The sequence below is a fragment of the Microcaecilia unicolor genome, chromosome 3 (genome assembly GCF_901765095.1).
Source record: "Microcaecilia unicolor chromosome 3, aMicUni1.1, whole genome shotgun sequence".
NCBI lineage: Eukaryota > Metazoa > Chordata > Amphibia > Gymnophiona > Siphonopidae > Microcaecilia > Microcaecilia unicolor.
Window position 1 is genome coordinate 363,202,608 of NC_044033.1, and position 26,507 is coordinate 363,229,114.

Sequence of the window (26,507 nt, forward strand, 5' to 3'; positions counted from 1 at the left end):
CACAAGGAAATTTAAGCTGATTCTATAAAATTTAGGCGTACTTTAGAGAATACGCATAGGCGTAATTATTTTCTGTGTGGATTTTTCAGGTGCCACATAAAAAACCTCCCCTATAATTTATTTATTTATTATGACATTTCTACCCCACATTTTCCCAAGAAAGCTCAGGTTCAATGCGGCTTACATAACAAATTAAGAAGAAGCATTACAAGACAATTAATATTAATACAACTATTTAAAAAAAATCATATTAGCTGAACACAGATCTAAAGATAGAGAGTAGATTTATATAGACATATTAGTTTTGCCCCACCTACCAGCAGATGGAAAAATCCACTGCCTAAGCTCTTGGGATCCTGCCAGGTACATGTGACCTTAATTGCCAGTGCTGGAAACACATGGATCTTTACCCTAACCCAGTATGGCAAATCTTCTTAAAAAGAACAAATAAGGGAAAGGGAATTGATATACTGCCTTTCTGTAACTACATTCAAAGTGATTTACATAGTATATACAAGTACTTTATTTGTACCTGGGGCAATGGAGGGTTAAGTGACTTGTCCAGAGTCACAAGGAACTGTAGTGGGAATCAAACCCACTTTCTGAGGATCAAAGTCCATTGCACTAACCACTAGGCTACTCTTCCACGTATTTTGACTGCTAGAAATTGTCATCTCCAAATACTGCATCAGAATACCTGTCACATTCCAAAAACTCTCCATAATCCTCCGAAAAGGCTTTAGAAAGACTACTTGACTAACCTGTTAAACGCAAGGAGAACAAAATAGTTTGTTATCGAAATCTCCACTTCTGTTAAATTAAGAAAGGGCTCCCTACAGGGAAGCACATGTTCCAAAATCCATCTTGCTGAACAAAACAACAGTATTCTGAGACACCCAATGGCTCAAAGGGAGGCACAGAAAATACACCGAGGACCAAGTAAAGATCCCATTCTGGAACCTGTGTCCACAACAGAGAGCGAAGATTTCAGCACCCCTTTCAACACACACATCAGGATGTACCATTAAACAAGACATATTTAAGACAGCCCCACTAACATGCCAACTCTGTGACATACGTTAAAGGGCAAATAACATGCGTTATAGCTGTAATGCAGCTTGATACCTACCCCCAGTAATCTCTAATAACAAAGGAGTGGAAAGGTTATATAATGCAAACATTCAAATATCTCACAGACTTCCAAAAAGAACCAAAAAGTCATATTTTCAGAACAATGGGCCACAGTGTGAAGCTGAAGATAGGAATGTGCATAAACACTCTTTTTACTGAGGTGGAGAGTTCACCCCTGAAACAGATTCCCAGTGGAGGCAGCAGGAGTAGAAACAGTGACAGAATCCACATATGCATGAGCCAAAATAAAGGTCCATTAGTGATGGGGGCAAGGAGGGAAAAGGCCACTGTCTGAGTTAGATCATTCACAGCACAGTAGGCAAGCAGAAATGAACACATGGATCAGCTGGCCTTATCTATCAACATCTTCTATGCAGCTATGTTAATCAGAGTGAGGGAATCAAAGTCCTTGAATAGGCTGGAGTGTGCTTTAGCCTAATAATCAATCAGAGAACACTGCATAAATAAGTCTTAAGTATGTGACAAACTGATGTAGAGGTGAAAATATAACCATACTATGCTTGAAAGGGATCTGATTTCAAATAACAAAATTAAATAATATGAAATAACCATTAGTTTCTAATTTTATTTTATTTTATAACTTGAAACACTAAAAGAACATTTTTAATGATAATTTTGTTTCTCTGTCTTTCTCTTTTTTTTTCTCTCTGTGCCACTTAAGCATTCCACCCATTCCCCTTTTCAAGTGGTCTACATAGAATAATCAATTCATCTTCTGCCTTTCACAAACTAGGCTACAGCTTCACTTTTTCTTCATTAAATCAAATATTTTTATGGAAGACAATTCCCTCAGTAGAAGGAGAATTTTTTTTCTTTATAGAGAATCCTTTCCCCAAGAATCCACTAAGGGCTGTCCTGCCCCAAACCAGCCCATCCTGAGTCCCTGTCTTCCCTCTCCTCCCCCTCTATAGTTGTATAGAGAAAAGAATAAAGGAATATAACTGTGCTTCAGGTTAAACATTTTACATTGGTCCTATTCAGCAGAGATAGAAGAATTTATCTGGGCTATATTCAGCCCACAATGGACCTGGAATTCTCAGCTGGCCCATATGTGGGTACTGGCAGCTCCTGAAAGTTATCCAGGTACCTACGATATTCAGTGTCACAACCCAGATAGCTATATTTCTGGGCATTGGCATTGAATATTGGCATAATAAAAATGGTATGGGGTTTGCGCCACAAGACATGTGAAGAGAGACTTGAGGACCTGAAGATGTATACCCTGGAGGAAAGGAGAGACAGGGGTGATATGATACAGACATTCAAATATTTGAAAGGTATTAATATACACACAAACCTTTTCCAGGGGAGGAAAGGTGGTAGAACTAGAGGACATGAATAGAGGTTATGGGGGGGGGGGGGGGGGCTGACTCAGGAATATTGTCAGGAAGTACTTTTTCACAGAGAAGGTGGCAGATACCTGAAATGCCCTCCCGTGGGAGGTGATGGTGATGAAAATGGTAATGGAATTCAAAAAATGCGTGTGATAAACATAAAGGAATTCTGTATGGAAAAATGGAACCAAACAAGCTTAGCAGTGATTAGGTGGCAACGCCAGTAATTGGGAAGCAAAGCCAGTGCCGGGCAGACTTATGGTCTGTGCCCTGAAAATGACAAGAACAAATCAAGATCAAGTATACATATATAGTATCACATCACACCTTATGCTGTGAGTTTATCTTGTTGGGCAGACTGGATGGACTGTACAGGTCTTTAGTAGCCTAGTGGTTAGTGCAGTGGATTTTGATTCTGAGGAACTGGGTTTAATTCTCACTGAAGCTCCTTGTGACTCTGGGCAAGTCACTTAACCCTCCATTTCCCCAGGTACAAAACAAGTACATGTATGTATTATGTTTCTTTGCTTTTATGGACTATCAGTCTCATCATTTTCATGCCATTTTTATTCTATTTGTTTTGGCTCTTAGGAAAGGTTATTACACATACTTTACAGCAGCCTCCATTTTACTTTTTTTTTTCAAATTGTCTTTACAGTGCCTGCCAGAGACTCTGTTATATGTGAATTCTCTGTATCATTTAATTAATCTATGAGCTGAGAAAGATTATGAAGAGTTTTGTGTGTTTTAGCCACAGATACTCTTCACGTTTGTTTTTGTTAACCCCCTCTGGGATCACCCTCAATCCCATTTATCTGAAAGATCCTTTACATTAGGCTTGAGGAGTTTGGCTAATATGGAAGAACCAGGGCATAGCCACAGGGGGGGGGACTTGGCTCCTCCACTTTGGTCTCAAGCCTCCTCCAAAATTGCAGCGCTGGTTTAAAGGCTAGTGGGGATACCCAAGCCCCACCAGCCAAAGAGGTCCAGTACCCAAGTCCCCACCCGTGCTATGGATGTCAGCAGCTTACTTCAGCCACCAATGCCAGCACTCTCATTGAGCAACTGAATTGAGTATGGGCAGGAATGCCAGCTTTGGTGGCTGAAGCATGCTGCCATCTTCCGTGCTGCTGAGGCAGTGGACCTCTTTGTTTGGCAGAGCTTGGGCATCCCCTCTAGCAAAGGTATGTTGTGAACATGGCGGGGTGGGGGTAGAGCTGTGAGAAAATATATGACCCTCTCATGCCACTCTTAACCCACCCCCTAAAATGGACTTCTGGTTATGCCCCTGGGAAGAGTAACCTAGTGATTAGAGAAAGACCTTGAGAACCAAAGAAAGGTCTGGAAGGGGGTAATAGAATAAGAGTGAAAGGAAACAGGAGTAATCTAAGAAAATATTTCTTTACAGAAAGGATGCTGGATGTGTGTGTGGTGAACAAAAAGGCAGAATGTGAATTCAAGAAAACATGGAACAAGCACAGGATGTCTGAGGGATAGCAAGGAATTACAGGGCTGAACAGTTGGTGTGGATGGGTAGACTGAACAGGTCATATGGAGGGGGATAATCAAACAGGGGCGCCCACCTCTAAGGATGGCCCTGTAAAGGAGCAGGGCAACCCGTATTATTGAAACAAGATGGACGTCCATCTTTCGTTTCGATAATATGGTCGGGGACGCCCAAATCATGAAATTTAGGTTGACCTTAGAGATGGTCATCCCCGGTTTTCAGCGATAATGGAAAGCGAGGACGCCCATCTCAGAAACAACCAAATCCAAGGCATTTGGTTGTGGGAGGAGCCAGCATTTGTAGTGCACTGGTCCCACTAACTGAATGGAAAAAGCCCTTCCCTTACCGATCTGGAAAGGAACGGGCATGCATGAAGGAAATTGCATGCAAATGAGCTGCTTGCTCATTTGCACACAATTTCCTTCCTAGGGAGGGGAAGCGACAGCAGTTGAGGATGTCCAAAGGTTAGATGTTTCTGTGAGAAGAACATCCATGCCTTTGCTATGCCTCCAACACTAAGTTTACTTATTTGGATTTTGGATCACAAGTAGCAGCAGTGGGATTTGAACTGGCCACCTCTGGATTCCAAAACCAGTGCTCTAACCACTAGGCCACTCTGCTGCTTGGTGCCACGCCACTCCCTTGAAATTTGGCCATCCCTGTGGGGGGGGGGGGGGGGGGGGGAGAGTTGAGGACGTGCAAAATGTTGGACATCTACGCCTTCGTTATGCCTCCACTGACACACACATACCTTCCCCCCCCCCCCCCAGGGACCTGCACACTGCCCCCCCCCCCACAGGGATGGCTAAATTTCAAGGGAGTGTGGAGTAGCAGTGTGGCCTAGTGGCTAGAGTACTGGTCTTGTAATGCAGAGGTGGCCAGTTCAAATCCCACTGCTGCTACTTTTTTTTTTAGTTACATTTGTACCCTGCACTTTCCCACTCATGGCAGGCTCAATGCGGCTTACATGGGGCAATGGAGGATTAAGTGACTTGCCCAGAGTCACAAGGAGCTGCCTGTGCCTGAAATGGGAATCAAACTCAGTTCCTGAGGACCAGAGTCCACCACCCTAACCACTAGGCCACTCCTCCACTCCAAAATCCAACTAAATAAATAAATAAAAAGGGTGTCAGAGGCATAGCAAAGGCATGGATGTCCTTCTCACAGACACATCCACGTTTCTAACCTGCCAAGAAAGAGGCATAGCAAAGGACATACTCTAAAAAAAAGACAAAAGTTTTTGAAGTTGTTTTTTCAGGGTGGGAGGTGGTTAGTGACCACTGGGGAAGTCAGGGGAGGTATTCCCCGATTCTCTCCGGTGGTCATCTGGTCAGTTCAGGCACCTTTTTGATGCTTGGTCATGAAAAAAAATGGACCAAATGCTCATCAGGGACGCTCTTCTTTTTTTCATTATCAGCCGAGGACGCCCATCTGTTAACCACGCCCCCGTCCTGCCTTCTGCACACTGCCAACACGCCCCTTTGAACTTTGGTCATCCCCACGATGGAAAGCAGTTGAGGATGCCCAAAATCGGCTTTTGATTATGCAAATTTGGGTGACCTTAGGAGAAGGACGCCCATCTCCCGATTTGTGTCGGAAGATGGGCACCCTTCTCTTTTGAAAATAAGCAAGATGGTCTTCATCATCCTACATGGTCTGTGTTATTATACTGTAAGGAAGTAATTTTATGAAGCATTTCTCATTTTATTTCCTATACTGGTATAGTGTTTTTGGTGATGCTGTTTGTGTGTGTCACGGCTGGTGTGGGGGTGACCCCACCCACGATGAGTGCCAGTGCTTTTTTTCCTACAAGAAAAGCACTGTATAGCACTACATACTTAATTGGATCAAGGGTTTCCTAACTACTAGAACTTATCAAGTGAAATCAAGCTCAAACATGTCATCACCGTGGAAAGCAGAATGCCAATCTTTTTCAACCTAATGATAACCCCACTACCCAAGTCCTTATCCAACTAAGGCCTTAACCCTTTCATCTATGCAGACGATGTTACAATATACATTCCTTACAAACATGATCTGACAGAAATCAACAACGAAATCAAGCTCAATTGAATATCATGAACTCATGGGCAAATGCATTTCAGCTAAAACTCAACACAGAAAAAACACACTGTCTCATCCTCTCATCCCAATACAAAACGAACAAACCCACAAATATAAACAACCCAGACAATACACTCCCTATCTCAGACAGCCTGAAAATTCTTGGCGTTACAATCGACCGTAACCTCACACTAGAGAACCAAGTGAAATCTACAACAAAGAAAATGTTCCACTCAATGTGGAAACTCAAATGTGTGAAACCATTCTTCCCAAGGGAAACATTTCGCAACTTGATACAATCAATGGTACTAAGCCATGTAGACTACTGCAATGGAATTTACGCAGGATGCAAAGAACAAATTATAAAGAAACTTCAGACCGCTCAAAACATGGCAGCCAGGCTTATATTTTGGAAAAACGCGATTCGAAAGCGCCAAACCCCTCCGTGAAAAACTGCACTGTTCAATCAAAGAACGTATTGCTTTCAAAATCTGCACCCTGGTTCATAAAATCATCTACGGCGAAGCCCTGGGATACATGACAGACCTCATAGACCTACCAACCAGAAACACAACAGGATCAACACGAACATACCTACATCTCCACTACCCAAGCTGCAAAGGACTCAAATACAAATCAACTTATGCATCCAGCTTTTCCTACATAAGCACACAACTATGGAACGCATAACCAAAAGCCGTGAAAACAACATATTGATCACCTAAACTTCCGGAAATCACTAAAAACCAACCTGTTCAAAAAGGCATACCCCACTGACCCAGCTTAAATGCCTGTACCCTGCAACACAACGAAACCAAAGCTCGTAATGGACATATAATAACTCTTCCTCTCTACGATTCCCTAATGGGTCTGTCAAATATGAACCTTATTCTACCACAACATTACTGTATTTGTTCATACCGGAACTGGCGAACACCTTTATGGTACTATCCTGCTTATAATCGAACAAGAAAAACGCCCAAGTTCCGACCTAAATCGGGAGATGGACGTTTATCTCACAAAAACAAATAACGCGGTATAATCGAAAGCCGAACTTGGACGTTTTCAACTGCACTCCATCGCGGAAGCGTACAAAGTTGACGGGGCGTGTCGGAGGCGTGGTGAAGGTGGGACCGGGGCATGGTTATCACCCGAACAAAGATGGGCGCCTTTCGCCGATAATGGAAAAAAAAGTATGCGTTTGTAGCTAGAATTTAGGACACTTTTCCTGGACCCTGTTTTTTCACGAATAAGGCCCCAAAAAGTGCCCTAAATGACCAGATTACCACCAGAGGGAATCAGGGATGACCTCCCCTGACTCCCCCAGTGGTCACTAACCCCCTCCCACCACAAAAAATGATGTTTCACAACTTTTTATTTTCACCCTCAAATGTCATACCCACCTCCCTGGCAGCAGTATGCAGGTCCCTGGAGCAGTTGTTAGGGGGTGCAGTGGACTTCAGGCAGGTGGACCCAGGCCCATCCCCCCTACCTGTTACAATTGTGCTGCTTAATGCTTAGTCGTCCAACCCCCCCAAACCCACTGTACCCACATGTAGGTGCCCCCCTTCACCCCTTAGGGCTATAGTAATGGTGTAGACTTGTGGGCAGTGGGTTTTGAGGGAGATTTGGGGGGCTCAACACACAAGGGAAGGGTGCTATGCACCTGGGAGCTCTTTTACCTTTTTTTTTTTTTTTTTTGTAAAAGTGCCCCCTAGGGTGCCCGGTTGGTGTCCTGGCATGTGAGGGGGACCAGTGCACTACGAATCCTGGCCCCTCCCACGAACAAATGCCTTGGATTTATTCATTTTTGAGCTGGGCGCTTTAATTTTCCCTTATCGCTGAAAAACAAAAACGCCCAGCTCACAAATTGTCGAATAAAACATGGACGTCTTTTTTTTTTTTTCGAAAATACGGTTCGGTCTGCCCCTTCACGGACCCATTCTCGGAGATAAACGCCCATGGAGATAGACGTTTTCGTTCGATTATGCTCCTCTATGTAAGCCAGGCTTATATTTGGAAAAACGTGATTCGAAAGCGCCAAACCCCTCCGTGAAAAACTGCACTGTCCAATCAAAGAATGTATTGCTTTCAAAATCTGCACCCTGGTTCATAAAATCATCTACGGCGAAGCCCTGGGATACATGACAGACATCATAGACCTACCAACCAGAAACACAACAGGATCAACACGAACATACCTACATCTCCACTACCCAAGCTGCAAAGGACTCAAATACAAATCAACTTATGCATCCAGCTTTTCCTACATAAGCACACAACTATGAAACGCATTACCAAAAGCCGTGAAAACAACATATGATCACCTAAACTTCCAGAAATCACTAAAAACCAACCTGTTCAAAAAGGCATACCTCACCGACCCAACTTAAATGCCTGTACCCTGCAACACAACGAAACCAAAGCTCGTAATGGACATATAATAACTCTTCCTCTCTACGATTCCCTAATGGGTCTGTCAAATATGAGCCTTATTCTACTACAACATTACTGTATTTGTTCATACCGGAACTGGCGAACGCCTTTATGGTACTATGTAAGCCAGGCTTTTTTTGGAAAAATGTGATTCAAAAGCACCAAACCCCTCCGTGAAAAACTGCACTGTCCAATCAAAGAACGTATTGCTTTCAAAATCTGCACCCTGGTTCATAAAATCATCTACAGCGAAGCCCTGGGATACATGACAGACCTCATAGACCTACCAACCAGAAACACAACAGGATCAACACGAACATACCTACATCTCCACTACCCAAGCTGCAAAGGACTCAAATACAAATCAACTTATGCATCCAGCTTTTCCTACATAAGCACACAACTATGGAACGCATTACCAAAAGCCGTGAAAACAACATATGATCACCTAAACTTCCAGAAATCACTAAAAACCAACCTGTTCAAAAAGGCATACCCCACCGACCCAACTTAAATGCCTGTACCCTGCAACACAACGAAACCAAAGCTCGTAATGGACATATAATAACTCTTCCTCTCTACGATTCCCTAATGTGTCTGTCAAATATGAACCTTATTCTACCACAACATTACTGTATTTGTTCATACCGGAACTGGCGAACGCCTTTATGGTACTATGTAAGCCACATTGAGCCTGCAAATAGGTGGGAAAATGTGGGATACAAATGTAGCAAATAAATAAAATAAATAAATAAATAAATAAATAAATAGATAAAGCATCAATTACACATGGAAAATACCTCTTATAAAGTTTCACGGCAGTATCTAGATCCAGTTGTGCCCTTGAATTGAATTGACTCCTGGTAACACCCCTCCCCTTGTGGTTTTCTCGGCATGGTGCAGGAGTGGTTTGTCTTCTTCTGTGTAGTGTTAGGCACCACTATGTTGCTGCTGCCCAAAGGGTGTCATTACCTGAACTGGCATTGCTGCCCAGCATCAGACCCAAGACAACAGAGGGTTAAATGACTTGCCCAAGACCACAAGAAGCTACTGTGGGATTTGAACTAGGGCCTTCCAGTTCCCAGGACACTGCTCTAATCATTAGGCTACTCCTCTACTCTGCGTGGGAGTATACAAGTGTGAAAATTATATAGAAAGAAACAGAGAAAATGTCTCCAGCCTCAAACTGGAATATGTATATATTTGGTCTAGAGGTTACAATAAAAAAAAACATGTGTGCATTGTGTGAATGGATGTTATTGCCACTATTTGCATTCCAAAGGCCAAAAAGAATTTGCAGAACGCAAACCCTTATAGAGTGACTTGTGGCAGAAATCTACCAACTTTATTACCGTGAGCCTGTGTAGGATGACAGCAAATGCAGGATCAATACTCATTACTATTCCAAGGTTCTTCAAGCGCTCCTGAACAGGGGTAGTTTTATCACCAGACAAGATCAGGTAGTCACCTTAGGTGGCAATTTTTTTTATAACTGTTTATTTATAAGAAGAGAAATACAAGGAGCAAGCATATCACAATATCACATATCCAAAAACCTAGAAGCATAACAAAGCCAACCCTGTACCCCTTCTAAGTTTTCATCAGAATAGAAAAATCCCTCAACTGTTTACCACCCCCCTACTCCCCCCCTGTACCTCACCATCACTCTTCCCTGAACCCCCCCCCCCCAAGTGTCTTTCCAAATGAAGAAACCTGCCTGCTCCACATGTCCTGGTATTGGGTCCACTTGTGAGTCTGTTTGCAGTTAATTGATAATGAGCACAAACAACACTGAATCTTTCTTTAACATTCTCCAAGGTTGGTATTGCCAATGTTCGCAACTAAGGAATCACCAACCGAGTACTTGTAACAAGTAAAAGCAGCAATTTGTCCATAGCTCCCATAATCCCTTCCCAGTGGTGTTTCTAGACATAAATATTTGGGGTGGAAACTAGGTATGTGTGTGTGTGTGTGGGGGGGGGGGGGGGATCAGATATCCTTAGCTTCTACATTATTGGTTTCCTCAAGAGCAGCGAAAGAAATAATCTACTCATTAGCTACAAATTGACCAAAACAAGATAGATCATGCTTTTCCCAACGGCTAAATAATTTGGACCCCTCCCCCCTGAAGAAAATTGCTCAATATACCCCAGAGGTTGAAAATATGCCCACTTCTTATCTCGCAGCAAATGAGAGCACGTCTTAACCCACACCACTATAGTGATCTTCATAAACAGGTTAGTGAGGTCATGCACTCCCTCGACTGTGAGGAGTGCCCAGAGAAGGACCTGCATCAAAATCAGACTGGACTCCTGTTCAACCAAGCAGGGCCGTGCCAACCCGGTAAGCAAGGTAAGCATGGCAAGAGGGCGCTGACCTCTAGAGGGCGCCGCCGTGCCATGCTTACCCTCGCCGTTTACCTCCAGACCCCGACAGCAGCCCTGCCTTCAGTGGAATACCAAGGGCGGAGAGGTCGGACCGGTCCGCCCTGGGTGTCACTGGGGGGGGGGTGCTGTGCTCCGCTCCCGCTGTTAAAGAAAAATCGGTTAAGCAGTGTTGCAGGCAGCGCCTCGCTTCTGCCCTGCAGCTGCTTGTAAAAGAAACAAATTTCCTTCTCCTCATCGTCTTCGTCGGACCTTGCTTCTCTCACTATGTGATGTCCCGCCCTCGCGGAAAGAGGAAGTTACCTCAGAGGAGGGCGGGACATAGTGAGAGAAGCAAGGCCCAACGAAGACGACGAGGAGAAGGAAATTTGTTTCTTTTACAAGCAGCTGCAGGGCAGAAGCGAGGGGCAGGAGAAGAGGGCTGCTTCTGGTCGCCATCTGGTCAGGAACATCCAGCTGGAGCAGCCCTGCGAGTGTAAAGCTGGCCAAAAGAAATGCACTTGCCACAGACCAGGGAAAAAAGAGACCTGGTTGTTTTCCCGGTTTTCAACCGGTTGGAGCTGTGGATTGCAAGCAGACTGGACGGACCTGAGTGACAAACTGTGTCCCTGCTGTTGTGGACAACAAAAAGAAGTCAAGCTGAGACCCACAAGGTGAGTTAAAACTGCAGCAGCCTGCACACACTGACAAGGGCGTGCTTTGCCAGCCCAGCAAGTTATGCAGCACGGGTAGGAAGGGGCTCTGCTCTAAGACTCAGATTTCTGATTTATTAACACTTTTTTAAATGGTTGCTGTAAAGATTCAAGATCCTTCCTGGCCTGAGGTAGAGTCTTTTGTTTGCAACATGCCTCCTGAGGGGCGGGGAGTTTTAGTATTATTTGCTTCCATCCACACAAACAAACCGCAACCCCCTCCCCCCCTTGCAGGAGCCCACAGAGCTCATAACCATGGACTATTGAAATGTTTGTGTTTTTTTGTATCTGCAGGTGTTAAAAGATGGTGCTGTATTTGTAAAGAGAGATCACCAAGGATTTTTTTTTCAACTCTTTATGTAGGCCATGAGTGGGAAAGTGCGGGGTACAAATTTAACTAAAATAAATAAATAGCAGCAGAATCAGGTACTGGGCCAGCTTGATCAGAAAAACAGTCACCAGACAACAAAGGTAGAAAAAAATCATTTTATTTTCATTATAATGTTTGGAATATGGCCCCTTTGATAATCAGGTGCTCAATGTTAAAAGTTTATATTTCTTTACTTATTTATGGCATTTTATGCTAGACGGGGGGGGGGGGGGGGGGTGCCAACTGATAGTCTGCAGGGGGGCGCCAGAGACCCTAGGCACGGCCCTGCAACCAAGACCCATTGTTTGGGTTGGGGAACCTTCCATTCCATGAGGCTCCGAAGCTGTGCAGCCTGGTAATAGCATTCTAAGTTGTGGATACCTAATCCTCCCCGTCCTTTAGTCTGAAACATAGCCCACAAGCCACCCTTGAATGCTTCCCCCCCCCCCCCCCCCCAGATGAACCAAAAAGCTTGTTGTGCCAACGGTGGAACAAGACAGGATGAATTGCAATGGGAGGTACCTGAAAAAAATAGAGAAATCGAGGAAGGATTGTGCACAGTATAAACACATATGACCTCCTCCATATGCCTCTTCACTTTTTGATTCCCAAGCAATCTGTTATTCAGCCACCAATACTTTGTCCCCCCCCCCCCCCCCCCCCCCACACACACACACACACACACACTAGTATTACAAGGCTGCAGTGTCAGCCACACTGGGACGTGGTCTGACCAGCTAATGGATTCTATCTGTACCCCCTACCTTTCCTTCTTCCCCCACTCTACCATAAAATAGTTAATATGGGAATATGAAGAATGAACAGCGGAAAAGTGTAATTGCTTTCTTCCCTGTGACGTTCTCTCCATATATCCACCATGCCCAAAGTGTCCATAAAATTGTAGAAACTATGCTTCTCCATCTTTTTCCCATCTCCCCTGGTTCCTAACCTGTCCCAGATAGAGTCCCTCACTAAATTGAAGTCCCCTCCAATTAACAGATTACCCTCCCAAACCTTCAAAATCTTATCCAGTAGCTGATTGAAAAAGACTCCTTCCCCGAATTCAGAGCATAAACACTTACCAAGGTCATTCGGACCCCATCGATTATACCCACCCAAATAACCCATCTACCGCCTTATCCTTATAACTCATTTCCATAATCGCTGAAGCCTGGGAAGTAAACATGATCCCCCTTTTTTTTTTCTTTTCAAGTCTATTTGAGGCCATATATATATCTCTATAAAATCTTTAGTGAGAAGTCATTTCTCATAGGATTTCAAAAAGTGAGTTTTTTGTGCAAAACAGATCTGTGTGTGTAAAAGTTTCACCTCTTTTGCTAGCAATTGACATTTCTATGGAGTGTTTAATCCCTTGACGTTATAGATGACAAGTTTAATACTTATGGGATGGATTGTATAATGTGCATACCCCTCTACCCCCACAATGACCAATACCACCTGCACGAGAAAGGAACACTCTAGACCCCTGCCCCTCCCTCCCTCCCTCATCCCTCTCCCTATCAAGCCCCCAACCCCCTTCCCCCTGCCACTAAACCCTCAATCCTAACACCAACCCACCACACATTACCTCCACCCCAGACCACAGACACACACTATAGACACCCCTAATTCCACACATATCCTCACAACCAGCCAGTTCCTTGGTTGGAAATCTGAGGGCAACCCAGCCCCTGTTACCCTGAGGATACACCATCTCATTTTTCACCTCAGGTATCAGATGACCTTGAGCCACCCCTGCTTCTGAAGCCATATTTACATAGACTTCTGAAAACAACAGTATCAGCCCTGCTTAGAAAGGAAGACCCAAGAGATCTTCCTTAGTTAGCAGAACAAGGTCTACAAAAGTGTACAAATAGATAATATAGTCAGACAGACTTTCTGTTTTAACTGTGTTAATCTTCATGCTTTAAGCAGAAAGAGCCACAGTGGGATTGCACAGGAAAGTAGTATGTCCAGAAAGATTTGATTCACTCTTCCTCTTCAACATTCAAAGCAAACAGAGAGATATCCTTAGAGGTGTCAAGAGCTGGTAGGCTTTTGGGATCAGATTTCCAAAGAACAAATTCTTACAAAGCAAGAGGTATCAAAGAATTAATCACTTAATTTTCGTGTGTGATCTGCTTTCTCATTTTTGGCCAAAGTTAAACTTCATTCACACTTTTATTGCAAGCTGAATACTAAAATATGCTTTCTCTCAGTATGATTTAAAATCTGACACTCCTCTTGTACTGGGGTGTATGTTACATTGTGTAGCACAACATAGACTAACCCGCTTTTATCTTTCCTTAAAGTTTAAGATGCGTGTGAAATCCAGAACAGAACAGAGAATGTTAAACCACAAATAAAACTTTAAAGGCAGAGTGATAGCTTCTTGCACTATGAATGTATTATTCTCTATTCATGCAGAGTATTGTTTTTTAGCCTGCCATGGCATCTTAGCATCCTTAATAGTAATACATTGGTCAATATTCAAAGGCTCCTGTTCACTTAAATTGCACTCAGCAGGCCAGCCACAGATATTCAGCGGCCCATAATCGGGTAGTGCCTCTGAATATTAGCTCTAAGCAGCCATTAGAAATGTGGGCAGGAAAAGGGTATTCCAAGGATGGAGTCAGGAAGGAGCCGGCAGCTATGTGGGTGCCAGCAATAACAGTGCCAACACCCACATAGCTAAGAGACCAAATATGACCGTATCAATAGCAGTCTTAACTTTGCTCACTTAGCTATGTAGGTGCTGGCACTGAATATCGGCCAGCACCCGCATAACTCACATTGGTGTCCTGCAACTGCATCTCTAATACTTGCTCCCCTCCTTCCTGAGCCCCCCCCCCCCACAACATGTCCTGACACCCTGAATCCTACCACCATTACAAATCTCCCCCTCCCAATTCTGATCCTCCCTGATTCCGTACTCCCCCTCCAAGAACCCAACAGTATAACACAAATTTGTTCCCCTCCTCCCACCCACAATTCCAATCCCCTCCCCCCCAGGACCCCAACAGCATAACACATATTCCTCCACTCAAATCACCCCCCCCCCCCCCCCCCGATTCTAAATCTCCCCTTGTGTAAGTAGGCCCCCACCCCTGAGCCTATCTCAAGGTCTCTGGTAGTCAAATGGGTTATCAGGTCAAGAGCGAACCCTCACTTGCTTCTACCCCTTGAGGCTGCTGCTTTAAAATGGTGGCTGCAGCTTCAGCAGGACTGCTACAGCTAGAGTGGCAACCACCATTTTAAAGCAGCAGCCGCTGAAGGCAGGAACAAGTGGGGTTTGCTCCTGCTCCAATGACCCACTCAACTGGAGGGGGTGCGACCTGTCTACACATGGGGGTGTGTGGAATTGAGTGGACTGGAGTGGGGAAAGGAGGAATTTGTGTAATGCTGTTGGGGTCTTGGGGAGTGCAGAAGTTGGGAGGCAGCAGGTCAAGACCAATGCCTGTATGCAGATCCCAGTCAATATTCAGTTTTGAGACTTCTGAGATCCTCTCAAGGAGCTGTAGGTAGAATAAATCATAAATAATTCTTATAGGAAAAACAACTCCCAACGGATTATTTATTCCAAGGCCCTATGATGCAGAGCTCTGCCCAAGCAAATATTCTGGACTCTTGTCTAGGGGAAAGAATACAAGGAGCTTGCTTAGCCAGATTTGCCGTTAGAAAAGTGAAACCAAAGCCAAAGCTGATATACATATATTAGATTTATTATAGATAAAGAAAATATACAAATATAGACTCACTCTGTAGCAAGGCTTAGCAAAATACAAAAATACACTTGCTGATAATAATAAAAGAACTAGATTGCTACTGAATAAAGACTATACAAAATGATTATTCCTGGACTACAAGATAATTACATAAGCCTGATTTGTAACCTAAACTAGGGTTCTTATGCCAAATACAAAGGTTAGCAGCTAATCTCCTGACCAGAAGCTATGACGTAACCAATCTTTCTTAGATATACACCAATCACTAACCCAGACAATAGAAAGTAAATCACTGTATCTCACCACACTGTCTGGCAGCCTCTCGATGAGGTAGATGTAGATTCCTTCTTAGACTCTAGCTGTCTCCCCAGCGAGTCAGTCTTAGATGTAGTGCAGGGTCTCTCTGCAGATAGCAGGTGTCAGTCACTCCGTGCCGTATTTCAGAGCTGGTATAGCTGAACCCAAAGGTATTTTCACCAGATATGCAGCTCACAAGGTTAGAATAACAAAGTCTCTCGCTCACACTGAGCCTTCCAACCTTGCTGGGTTTCTTTCAGGTCTTCTCTGTTCTCTTGTCCGTCCAAACTCTCTGATGGTCTCCGACTAACCAACTTTCTTCTGTTCCCGCTTTCTTAGTACCTCTCCATCTGTCCATCAGGTGACAGTAGGGAACCAATCCTTTTCTTGTCCAGCTCACTTCCTGGGCAAGAAACGTCCTTTGTTTTGTGTGACCCTGAAAGTGTAACTTTCTGGTCTGCATCTCTGTCTCTAAACAGGCCTTTTTGGAGCCATGGGTCTCACTCCCTTTTCAGCTTCTCGTGGAGATAAAGGGGTGGTTATACACAGAATGTCCTTGGATGGGACATGCCTGCCAGTGATTTTCCACAAGCTGAAAAGCTGGATCTAGCTGACACAGAGATGTTCAGGTCAGAGGTTGTAGACTCCATCTTGATGTGTTAGGATGAATTATGCTTTTATGAACCAAGACCAGCTCAGGTGAGATCATAGGGAAATACCCCTACAGATCATACTATCTGTACCCTTGTCAAAGGAAATCACATCATGCGATACCCACCAGCGAACTTTCTCCAAAGTAGTTCCAAGACTCTGGATCTCACTTCCAAGAGGGGTTACACTTAACTGGAGACTATCTCTATTTCAGAAAACAGGTGAAAGTCTGGCTCTTCTCCCACACCTTTAATACATGTGGCAACTGATTATCCACTCACTCAGCATCTGAACTAACTTGCTACACCCCTGTAACTTAGAGCAGTTCCTCATATCCAACTGTACTTTTAATTTGCTTTCAATTTAGCCACCTATCTATTTATCCTAATTACCCTTCTTGTCTATATATCTCAACTGAACTTTCCCTCTTGGCTGCCTACTAAGGTGTTTCGTTGTATTGTACAAACAGCATTAGCATCATATCTCTGTTATTTGAATATTCTAATGGGTTCCTATTGTGCCATTTGTATTGCACTGTCATCCTGATTATCATATCTATCTATTTACTTATTCAGCATTTCTTTTCCACTTAAAAATGCAAAATAACATATAAAACCAAACATGAAAACAATCAATGTAAAACAAGTACACATCAAAATAAACTCAAATATTGTACGTGTTCCCATACTACTACTATAAATCACTTCTATAGCGCTACTAGTCGTACGCAACGCTTTACAATGAACATGAAGAAGACAGTCCCTGCTCAAAAGAGCTTACAATCTAAATCAGGACAAACAGACAGGACCAAAAAGGAGAAGGGAAGGACAGACAGAAGGACACATAAGGATATGATAAAAGTTACAAGTCAGGAGTCGAAAGCAGCATCAAACAGGTAGGCCTTTAGCCCGCATTCCCATCATTGACAGCCCGTCATAGGATCATCACCAACTTCCATAGACCTGAACAAATATGTAATTCTGCATTACCCATAATCTGCCTCATGGAATAGGCAATTAGTTCCACTGTATGGGTCCCAAAATAGAAAAAGCAGACTTTCTGGTTACTACAAAATATACTTGTGTGAAAGATGGAATTGAGAGTTGACATGACCCCTCAAATCTCAGTAAACGTGTTTGACAATAAAACTTCAGCACCTGACTCATATACAACACTCTTATATTGTTCATAAACCTTTATAACGTGGGAGAAAACATCATCTCTGAAACAACATATCTCAGCACTAGAAACTTTTAAATCACTTTAAAATTTTAAATCACTTTGGCAACATTCATTATTTGACTTTTTAGGACCATGACAGGTGAATTCTTTCACATAAGCAGAAAAACTTTAACTTTGTATGTTAACTCATCTAACTCGCCATTGGTCCAAATGTTTGAAAATTTGCACATAAAAATCTTAAGTACAGCAGTCTCTGAAATCTGTGCCAATCAATCTGATCTGATCAATCTAGATTTTATCATATTACTGTTCAGTTATGAGATTTACAATATTTACCAAATTTATTTCATATAAGATTTAGAGGGGCATTTTCGATATGACGTCTAAGTCCGACTTTGGACATTTTGTTTACAAAGCCACGTGTGAATGGGCTGTGTCGGCATTACCATGCGGCTTTGCAAAAGGGGAGGAGATAGTCATTTTCGAAACAAGCAAAATATCTATCTCTTTTTTTTTTTCCGAAAATGACCACTTGCTAGATGTTTTTGTGCTCTGTGCATTTATCTTTATGGTTCATTTTTGAAAATAAACATCCAAGTGAAAAACACACAAAATCAAGTCATTGGGATGTAGGAGGACCCACATTCTTAGTAGGCTGGCCATAGACATCCCAAGAGAGCAATGGGGCACCCTAGGGGCACTGAAGTGGACTTCACCTAAAAGCTCCCACGTACACATCTCACTGCTGTTCCCTTATATTGTACAGTGAGCCCTCCAAAACCCTTCAAAAGCCTACTGTACCCAACTGTACATCACTACATTAACCCTGATGGCTGCAGGTGTTACCTATATGTGGGTACAGTAGGTTTATGATGGGGTTTAGAGGGCTTACACTTTCCACCACAAGTGTGACAGAATGGATTATGGGCCTGGGTCCCCTTCTTCACAGTGCACTGCACCGACTACTAGACTATTTCAGAGACCTGCTTGCTGCTATAATAGGACTGGCTGTAACATCTGAGGCTATCATAGAGGCTGGTATGTACTGTTTCTTTTATATCTTTGGGGGTGGGAGGGGGTCAATGACCATTGAGAAAGTATGATGGGTAATTCCTTTCTTCCTCCAGTGGTCATCTGGTCATATAGGGCACTTTATGTGGCTTAGTCTTTATTAAAATAGATCTAGCTCAAACATCTTAGTTTTAGTTCTGAATGTTTTTGTTTTGTTGTATTATTGCTGAAAAAGTCCAAATCTTAGGAACCTCTCCAGCAGCCAAAGAACAGAAAATACTATCTTTTAGAACAAAATTTGAGCCTTGCTACTATCCTTTTTAATGTTCTTTGGCTGTTAAGTTTCTACCTCTAGAAAAAGTTTCAGTTTAAAACTATGAGAAAAGGGTTGTACACTATCCTGCTTATTTTCGACAGAGAAAAATGCCTATAGTGCGACCTAAATCGGGAGATAGACGTTTATCTCGCAAAGGCGCCCAAATCGGTATAATCGAAAGCCGATTTTGGGCGTTTCCAACTGCACTCCGTCGCAGAAACGAATAAAGTTGACGGGGGCGTGTTGGAGGCGTGGTGGAGGCGGAACTGGGGCATGGTTATCAGCCGAGGAGAGATGGGCGTCTTTAGCTGAAAATCGAAAAAAAAAGGCGTTTTACCGTGATTTTGGGTCACTTTTTTTGGACCCTTTTTTTTCACGAACAAGTCCCAAAAAAGTGCTCCAACTGCCCAGATGACCACTGGAGGGAATCGGGGATGACGTCCCCGGACTCCCCCAGTGGTCACTAACCCCCTCCCACCAAAAAAAACCCCACTTTAAAAACTTTTTTCCCAGCCTGTATGCCAGCCTCAAATGCCGTACCCACCTCCATGACAGCAGAATGTGTTCGATCCTCTCACAGCCTTTACCTGGGTCAGATGTGGCTCTCGGGTGCACTACAGGGTCACATCAGCATTGCATTGTGGTGGGTGTAGGGTATTGGGCTCCGTGATTTCATTAGCTTGTGTTACAGTCTCACGATGTTGGTAGTTGGTAGGCTCTTCTCCTATGGTGCTTTTCCCCCTGCCTACTGGGTCAGAGTGTGCCCTGTTGTGTTTCCTGTTGTAGTACATGCGGTAGTGGCCATTTTTGTAAGCCAGTTTTAGTTCCCTTTCCTGTGTTAGCCACGTTACAGAACTTAGTTCTTCCCTTGAATGTGGCTGAAAGAGGGCATTGTACGTTGTACGTGCAGGACGTCAGACTCACAGAAACAGAATGAAGCCTTGCGCCGAAAGAAGAGGACCTCGGCTGGCGGGGGTTTGGGTCCCCCACCAGCAAAGGTAGGTGACAGCGTCGGCGGGAGGGGGGGATCGAGAGGGTCATTGGCGGGGGGGGGGGGGTCAAAGTTGTTGGTGGTGGTAGTGGTGGCAGCTGGGGGGGGGGCTAAAATGTGCCCCCTCACCTCGGGCTCTGGACCCCCCTCCCGCCGAAGTCTGGCTACGCCCCTGCTGCACATTATAGAATAGCATGCAGTGCCAACTCCTGCACCCAAATTTAGGCAGCAGGACTCACGCCTGCTGAAACCAGGTGTAATTCTTGATGCCCAGTTTGGGCATGCATCCGTGGTATTCTATAACACTGCATGCAAATTTCTGGAGCACTTCTGACCTGCCAATGCCCCTCCTTTGATCACACCCCTTCTGGGATTGCACGCCATGGGATTTAAGCATGCAGTTTTATAGAATAGCGCATAGAAAGCTGCATGCGCAAATCCAAATTAGTGCCTACTCACACCAATAATTGATTATTAGTGGCCAATTATTGGTGTTAATTGGTTCAATACCCAATTTAGTTGGCATGCACATCTCAGAATCACACCCAAATTTGGGCATGCAGATTTGAGCACCCTTTATAGATTCCAGGGGTATGTGTACCTGTGTGCTTTTGTTCTATCCAAAGCAGAAAAATACTGAGAGCCTTCAAAAATGGAAAAAGGTTTTTAATTCACAATGTAGATCAGTCTTGACCATAAATGTCCCGACACAGGCAGGGTGCATTCAGCTGAGATGCTGGGCATGTTTATATTGGATTAATGTTCGCAAACCACCCCTGATGCAGGCGCTGTTCACTGAAACACGGCCTGTGTTGGGTCATTGATGTAGAAGACTGATCTACGTTGTGAACACTTGTTCTATTTTTGAAGGCTCTTGGTGTTTTGTGCTTTGGATTGTGTGTTTTGCGCATTGAACCCTCTCTGTGTTGTTCTGTGGGATGCTTTTATTCTATAACATACATGCACAACTGGCACCTAACTATTATAGAATGAGAGGGTATTTGAATTGTGTAATCCATAAGAACTTGAGCAGCCATACTGGGTCAGACCAATGGTCTATCTAGCCCAGTATCCTGTTTTCCAAACAGTGGCCAAGCCAGGTCACAAGTACCTGGCAGAAACCCAAATCGTGGCAACACTCCATACTACAAATCCCAGGTCAAGTAGTTGCTTCCCACGTCTGCCTTGGACTTTTTTAAACCCAGATACACTAATTGTTGTTACCACATCCTCTGGCAAAGAGTTCCAGACCATATAATGTAATATAGGAAAGAAAAGCCTGTACTAAGTTATTTGGATAAGTTTTCTAGATAGGGAACTGAATATTGCCACTATCTGGGTAAGCTTCAGCACTGACTGCATTACTTGGATATTTTTTGACAGCCTTATCTAAATCAGTGTCAACCAAGATCTGAAAAGTCATGTTGACTGTCTGGATATTTTTATATCACTGTGGCTAGCATTATTTTAAAGAAAATAGTACACAACTGTGGCAGAATATTGACCCAAAAGTCTTTATTTGTTTTTGTGGGGCTTGGGGGTGGGGGAGAATAGTTTTTCTCTGAAATGATAAAATGATTTTCAGAAATAAATTATGATAGTACCTAGAATTTTAGCCATAAGAACATAAGAATAGCCATACAGGGTCAGACCAATAGTCCATCAAGCCCAGTATCCTGCTTCCAGCAGTGGCCAATCCAGGTCACAAGTACCTGGTAGAAACCCAAATAGTATCAACATTCCATGCTACTAATCCCAGCAAGCAGTGGCATTCCCATGTCTGACTATGGACTTTTCCTCCAGAAACCTGTCTAAACCTTTTTTAAACCCAGATACGCCAACAGCTGTTACCACATCCTCTGGTATTGAGTTCCATAGGCTAAGTATTTCCTCCTATTTGTTTTAAAAGTATTTCTATGTAACTTCATTGAGTGTCCCCTAGACATTATACTTTTAAAGAGTAAAAAAACTGATTCACTTTTAGCCGTTCTACACCATTATTTACATGTTAATTCTGACATGCAATACCTGAAGGTTTTTCAGATAAAATGGGTGGCAGCTGAAGGTTGAATATATCTTCATCCCTCAGCACATACCCAGCTAGATAATGATCAAAGAATTGATGGAAGAATTAAAAATGACAATCACAAATATTTTCATGCATCACAGCAGGTGTAAAACAAATTCTAGGGGTGTCTTTTACTAAGGCGCACTCACGTTTTTAGCGCACGCTAAATGATAGATGCCATAGGAATGCATTGGCGTCTCTAACGTTTAGCACGTACCTATTTTTAGGCACGTTAAAAACGTCAGCACCTTGGTAAAAGACTCCCTATGTGCTTAAATGTACTGATTTGTGTAATCGAAAATAATCATCTAAGGCTGGTGAGCTTAATTTTTATTTTGCATGTGCTTAGTTTTCAGGACTTTATCTGCTGTCATTCTTCACTATCCTTGTTGGACTAGTCCTCTATTTCTCCACGTCTACATACGTCGCCCAGGATCCTCGTGTATACAAGCAGTTTCGCAATCCATCAGGACCTATTGTAGACTTGCCAGCCTCAGGACAGCTGGAACCCTCAGTAACATACACCAGCCTAGGCCAGGAGACAGAAGAGGAGCCTCATGTCCGAGTTGCCTAAATGCAGCCATCTTCCATCTACTGAGGATTCAGTGGTTTTTGTGTGTCTGTTATCTCTGTATCGTACTGTACACAAGGAAAGGTATTTATCAAGTGCTCTAGAAAATAGAAGGGAACAAAAGACATGAAGCTGAGTGCACACAGGCCTTGAAGCCCTTTGAAAGAGATGTCAGAAAGCTGTCAGTCCTCTGTCTTACACCATGGAAATGTGTTGGCATGTGCAGTTAATCGTGCCCCATATGAAGCAATCTCAAAGCAGATGCAATGCTATATTCAAAAGAAGCTGAAATTACCTCCGAAGCTTAATTTTGCACTTACCATGCAATATTTTGCCAGTACGTTATGCATGTTTATTTTATGTTCAAAGTATGTCAACCTGGGTGGTTCCACTGATTTATTGGATCACACAGAACAATTCCTTTATTCACAGGCATTTTGTCTTTCCTACTCTTGTCTTCCAGAATTACCTGTTTATTTTTTGTCATCATCTCGTTCTGCAAATGGCACATTCAGCTGTAGTAATTGCTCATCGCCTCAAAAGTATTCCGTGCTGTAAAGCAGAATGAGGAGTGGAAGGATAAAAGTTGTAGTTATCAGTTCTCTATTGTAGACATAGATATATACTACGCAATTTTTTTTAATAAGTAACAATTATAGCCCTGTTAGCTTTTTATTCGCAGAGTTCTTGGTTCTCTAAAGGGTTTGCAGCATTGTGACTTTTTTAACCCCGCATCATGTATAAAGAAAGAATTTAGGATTTGCTACTCTTTTGCCACCAAATCCAGAGAAAACTATTTCCCTTCTTTTTATTGTTAATTCTAGCATTTGAATTAATGTTCTCTGCAGTCTTGCTTACAGTTTTGCTCAGTGTCAAATCCATCAACTCTAAGGGGCTAATTGAGTCATAAATATGAATGTCAATTTCCTATACCCAGCTGGGGGGGTAATTTTATCAGAGACTTCAGTAAAACAGCATTTAAGAATGCATGCTCAAGAAATTACTTATAAAATTGCCCAAGCATATACACACTTTGAAGTAGGCACTCAGAAAACAGGGTATCTACTCGTATGCAGTATAAGTGTGTTTCCAGAGCACAGAATGGATGGAGGAGGGGCAGGATCAGCACTTAGAATTTCTACTGGTGCAAAAATACACAATGCTATTCCTGCCTAGTGTTACCATATGTCCGGATTTACCCAGAAATGTCCTCTTTTTGAGGACATGTCCGGGCAACCGGGCGGGTTTTGCCAATCTGCCCATTTGTCTGGATTTCTGGACAAACGGGCAGATTGCTAGCCTCCCCTCCCCTTACTTACTACTACCCTGGTGGTCTTTTGACCTCTTCCGCCTTCGGGGCAGGAAAGAGCCCCCTCTTTCCTGCCCATAGCGCTGCCCTGCAGGCATCCTTCCAGTTGCTGATCTCAGCGCTGATTCAAAATGGCCGCTGAGAGTTGAAGTGACCTCGCGAGACTTCAACTCTCGGTGGCCATTTTGAATCGGCGCCGAGATCAGCAACAGGAAGGTTGCATGGATGGCAGTGCTCTGGACAGGAAAGAGGGGGCTCTTTCCTGCCCCAAAGAGGTCACTAGACCACCAGGACAATAGTAAGGTAATGGCAGGGGGGGTGACGGGGTGTGTGACGGGGGAGGGGAAAATGTGACGAGCTGGAGCGAGGGCATGACAGGGGGCAGAGCGAGGGTGTGAAAGGGGGCGGGATGGGGCATGTGGTAGGGGCAGGGCATGTGTCCTCCTTTTTGGGGGGCAAAATATGGTAACCCTATTCCTACCTCTGAGTAGGTGTTAACTTTGCAGAAAAAACTTCCAGGTAGGCTATTTTATAAGGACGTAGAGATGCAGATGTTGTTTTCATAAAATTAGGGAAGAATATGCATCTATGAGCCTTCCCCACCTAGGCTCCCTGTCAATATTGTAAATTCCAAAGCAACCCCTATAGTGCCAAGGGGTTGATCCTGTATCTTCTAAGGAGGATCTTCCCTATTTAGAGGCCTTTTCTGACATTTTGTTTAGAGGCCCTTAATTTGAACTCCTGACCCTGTACCCTGCTACAAAAACTAGAACACAGGAAAAGCCATGCTGAGTCAGACCAAAGTCCATTGAGCCCAGCAGCCTGATTCCAACAGCAACCAGTCTGGATCACAAGTCCCCAGTGGACTTCAAAAAGTAGATTTCTCATAGCTGATTTTCAGGGATGAATAGTGGCTCTCCCATGTCTACCTGGCTAATACATTTTGATGAACATTTCCTCCAGGCACTTGTCCAAGCCTTTTATCAAACCCCACTATGCTAGTCACCTTGACCACATACTCCAGTAATAGATTGCACAGTTTAATTGTGCCTCCCACACTGGTATTAGTGTATATTAAGCAGAAAACTATCTTGGGACACCTCAGTGCATCCTGCGGTAGTATTCTTTTAGCGCACAGTAGGCCCACATTAGGCCTATCACACCTTAGTAAAAAGGCCCCAGTATGCAGTAAGTGAAAAGCCTATGCGGTAAATACTGGGGGCGTGCTCTGCATCTACCTGCATTTAGGGGTCCTTTTACTAAGGTGCGCTAATAGATTTAGCACATGCTAATAATTAGCACGCACTAAATAATAAGATGCCTATTATATTCCTATAGGTATCCTACCATTTAGCATGTGCTAAATCTGTTAGCGCATCTTAATACAAGGACCCCTTACTGCACTGGGCAGAGAGTTACTGTACAGTTGGACACAGGACAGAAAGTAAGTTTAAAAAGGTTCAAAATCAAAGAAGAAAAGGTTCCAGTTTGATGCCCTGGCAAAAAAATTGCCACTGACTTACTCCTTGCTCTTCACTCCTAGTCCTTGAAGGCCACTAATGGGTCAAGTTTGCAGGATACCCCTAATGAATATGTATGAGAGAAATCTGCATGCCCACTACTTCCATTGTATGTAAATCTCTCTTATGCATATTCATTATAAATTTCTCTGCCAGTTAATTCATTTTTAGAAAATACCTTTATTATTTATTTGCTTACAAAACCTAATACCTTAACATATCATTCCTTCATACACACTCAAGCATTTGGTAGGCAGATGTGAGGTGGAAGTGGAATCCCCACCGTCTTGCAGCCATAAGGGATTTACAAGTTTACACAGACCCGACTCCTGATGACGCGGATGTAGCGAAACACGGGCTGTGTAGAGTCTGGGGTACATCGGATGACTGTAAGAGTTTAAAGCACATCGCATGAGTGGAAGTGGATTGACCACAGGAGTGGAGAACTCTAAGCAAATGTTTGCATTTTCGTTTGGAATTCCTGGGACCCAGCACACATGAAAAGGATTGGATTTTGTGTAATGCTGTGACTATGATGGGAGTTTAAAGCAACAAGCACACCCTAGGGGGCAGTGCAGCACTAAAATCAGATGAACTTTTTGAACTTGCTGTGCAGTGCTGTGACCAGTATGGAAGATTAAAGCAACAGGCACACCCCTTGGGGGTAGTGCAGTACTAGCATCAGAGGAACGTTTTGAACAAATATCCTGCTGAGGTTACTGGGCATTTTGAACAGTTAGGATATAACATGTATTAGTGGGTTTGCTCCATTAAGGTTTTATTGTGAAATGTGTATGAGTGTGCATTTGTAAGTGAGTGTGCATGAGTGTGTATGAAGGAATGATATGTTAAGGTATTAGGTTTTGTAAGCAAATAAATAATAAAGGTATTTTCTAAAAATGAATTAACTGGTAGTATTGTTGGTTC

General features: G+C 43.4%; 1 protein-coding gene across 1 annotated transcript in view; it reads left to right on the forward strand.

Moving 5' to 3' along the window:
- Positions 1-23,917, forward strand: part of SLC35F1 (solute carrier family 35 member F1) — a 521,249-nt gene extending 497,332 nt beyond the window's left edge. Inside the window, exon 8 of the mRNA XM_030198548.1 lies at positions 22,530-23,917. Within this exon, the coding sequence (XP_030054408.1) occupies positions 22,530-22,754 (225 nt within the window). The 3' untranslated portion in view covers positions 22,755-23,917. The remainder of the gene's footprint in view (positions 1-22,529) is intronic.
- Positions 23,918-26,507: the final 2,590 nt, after the last annotated feature.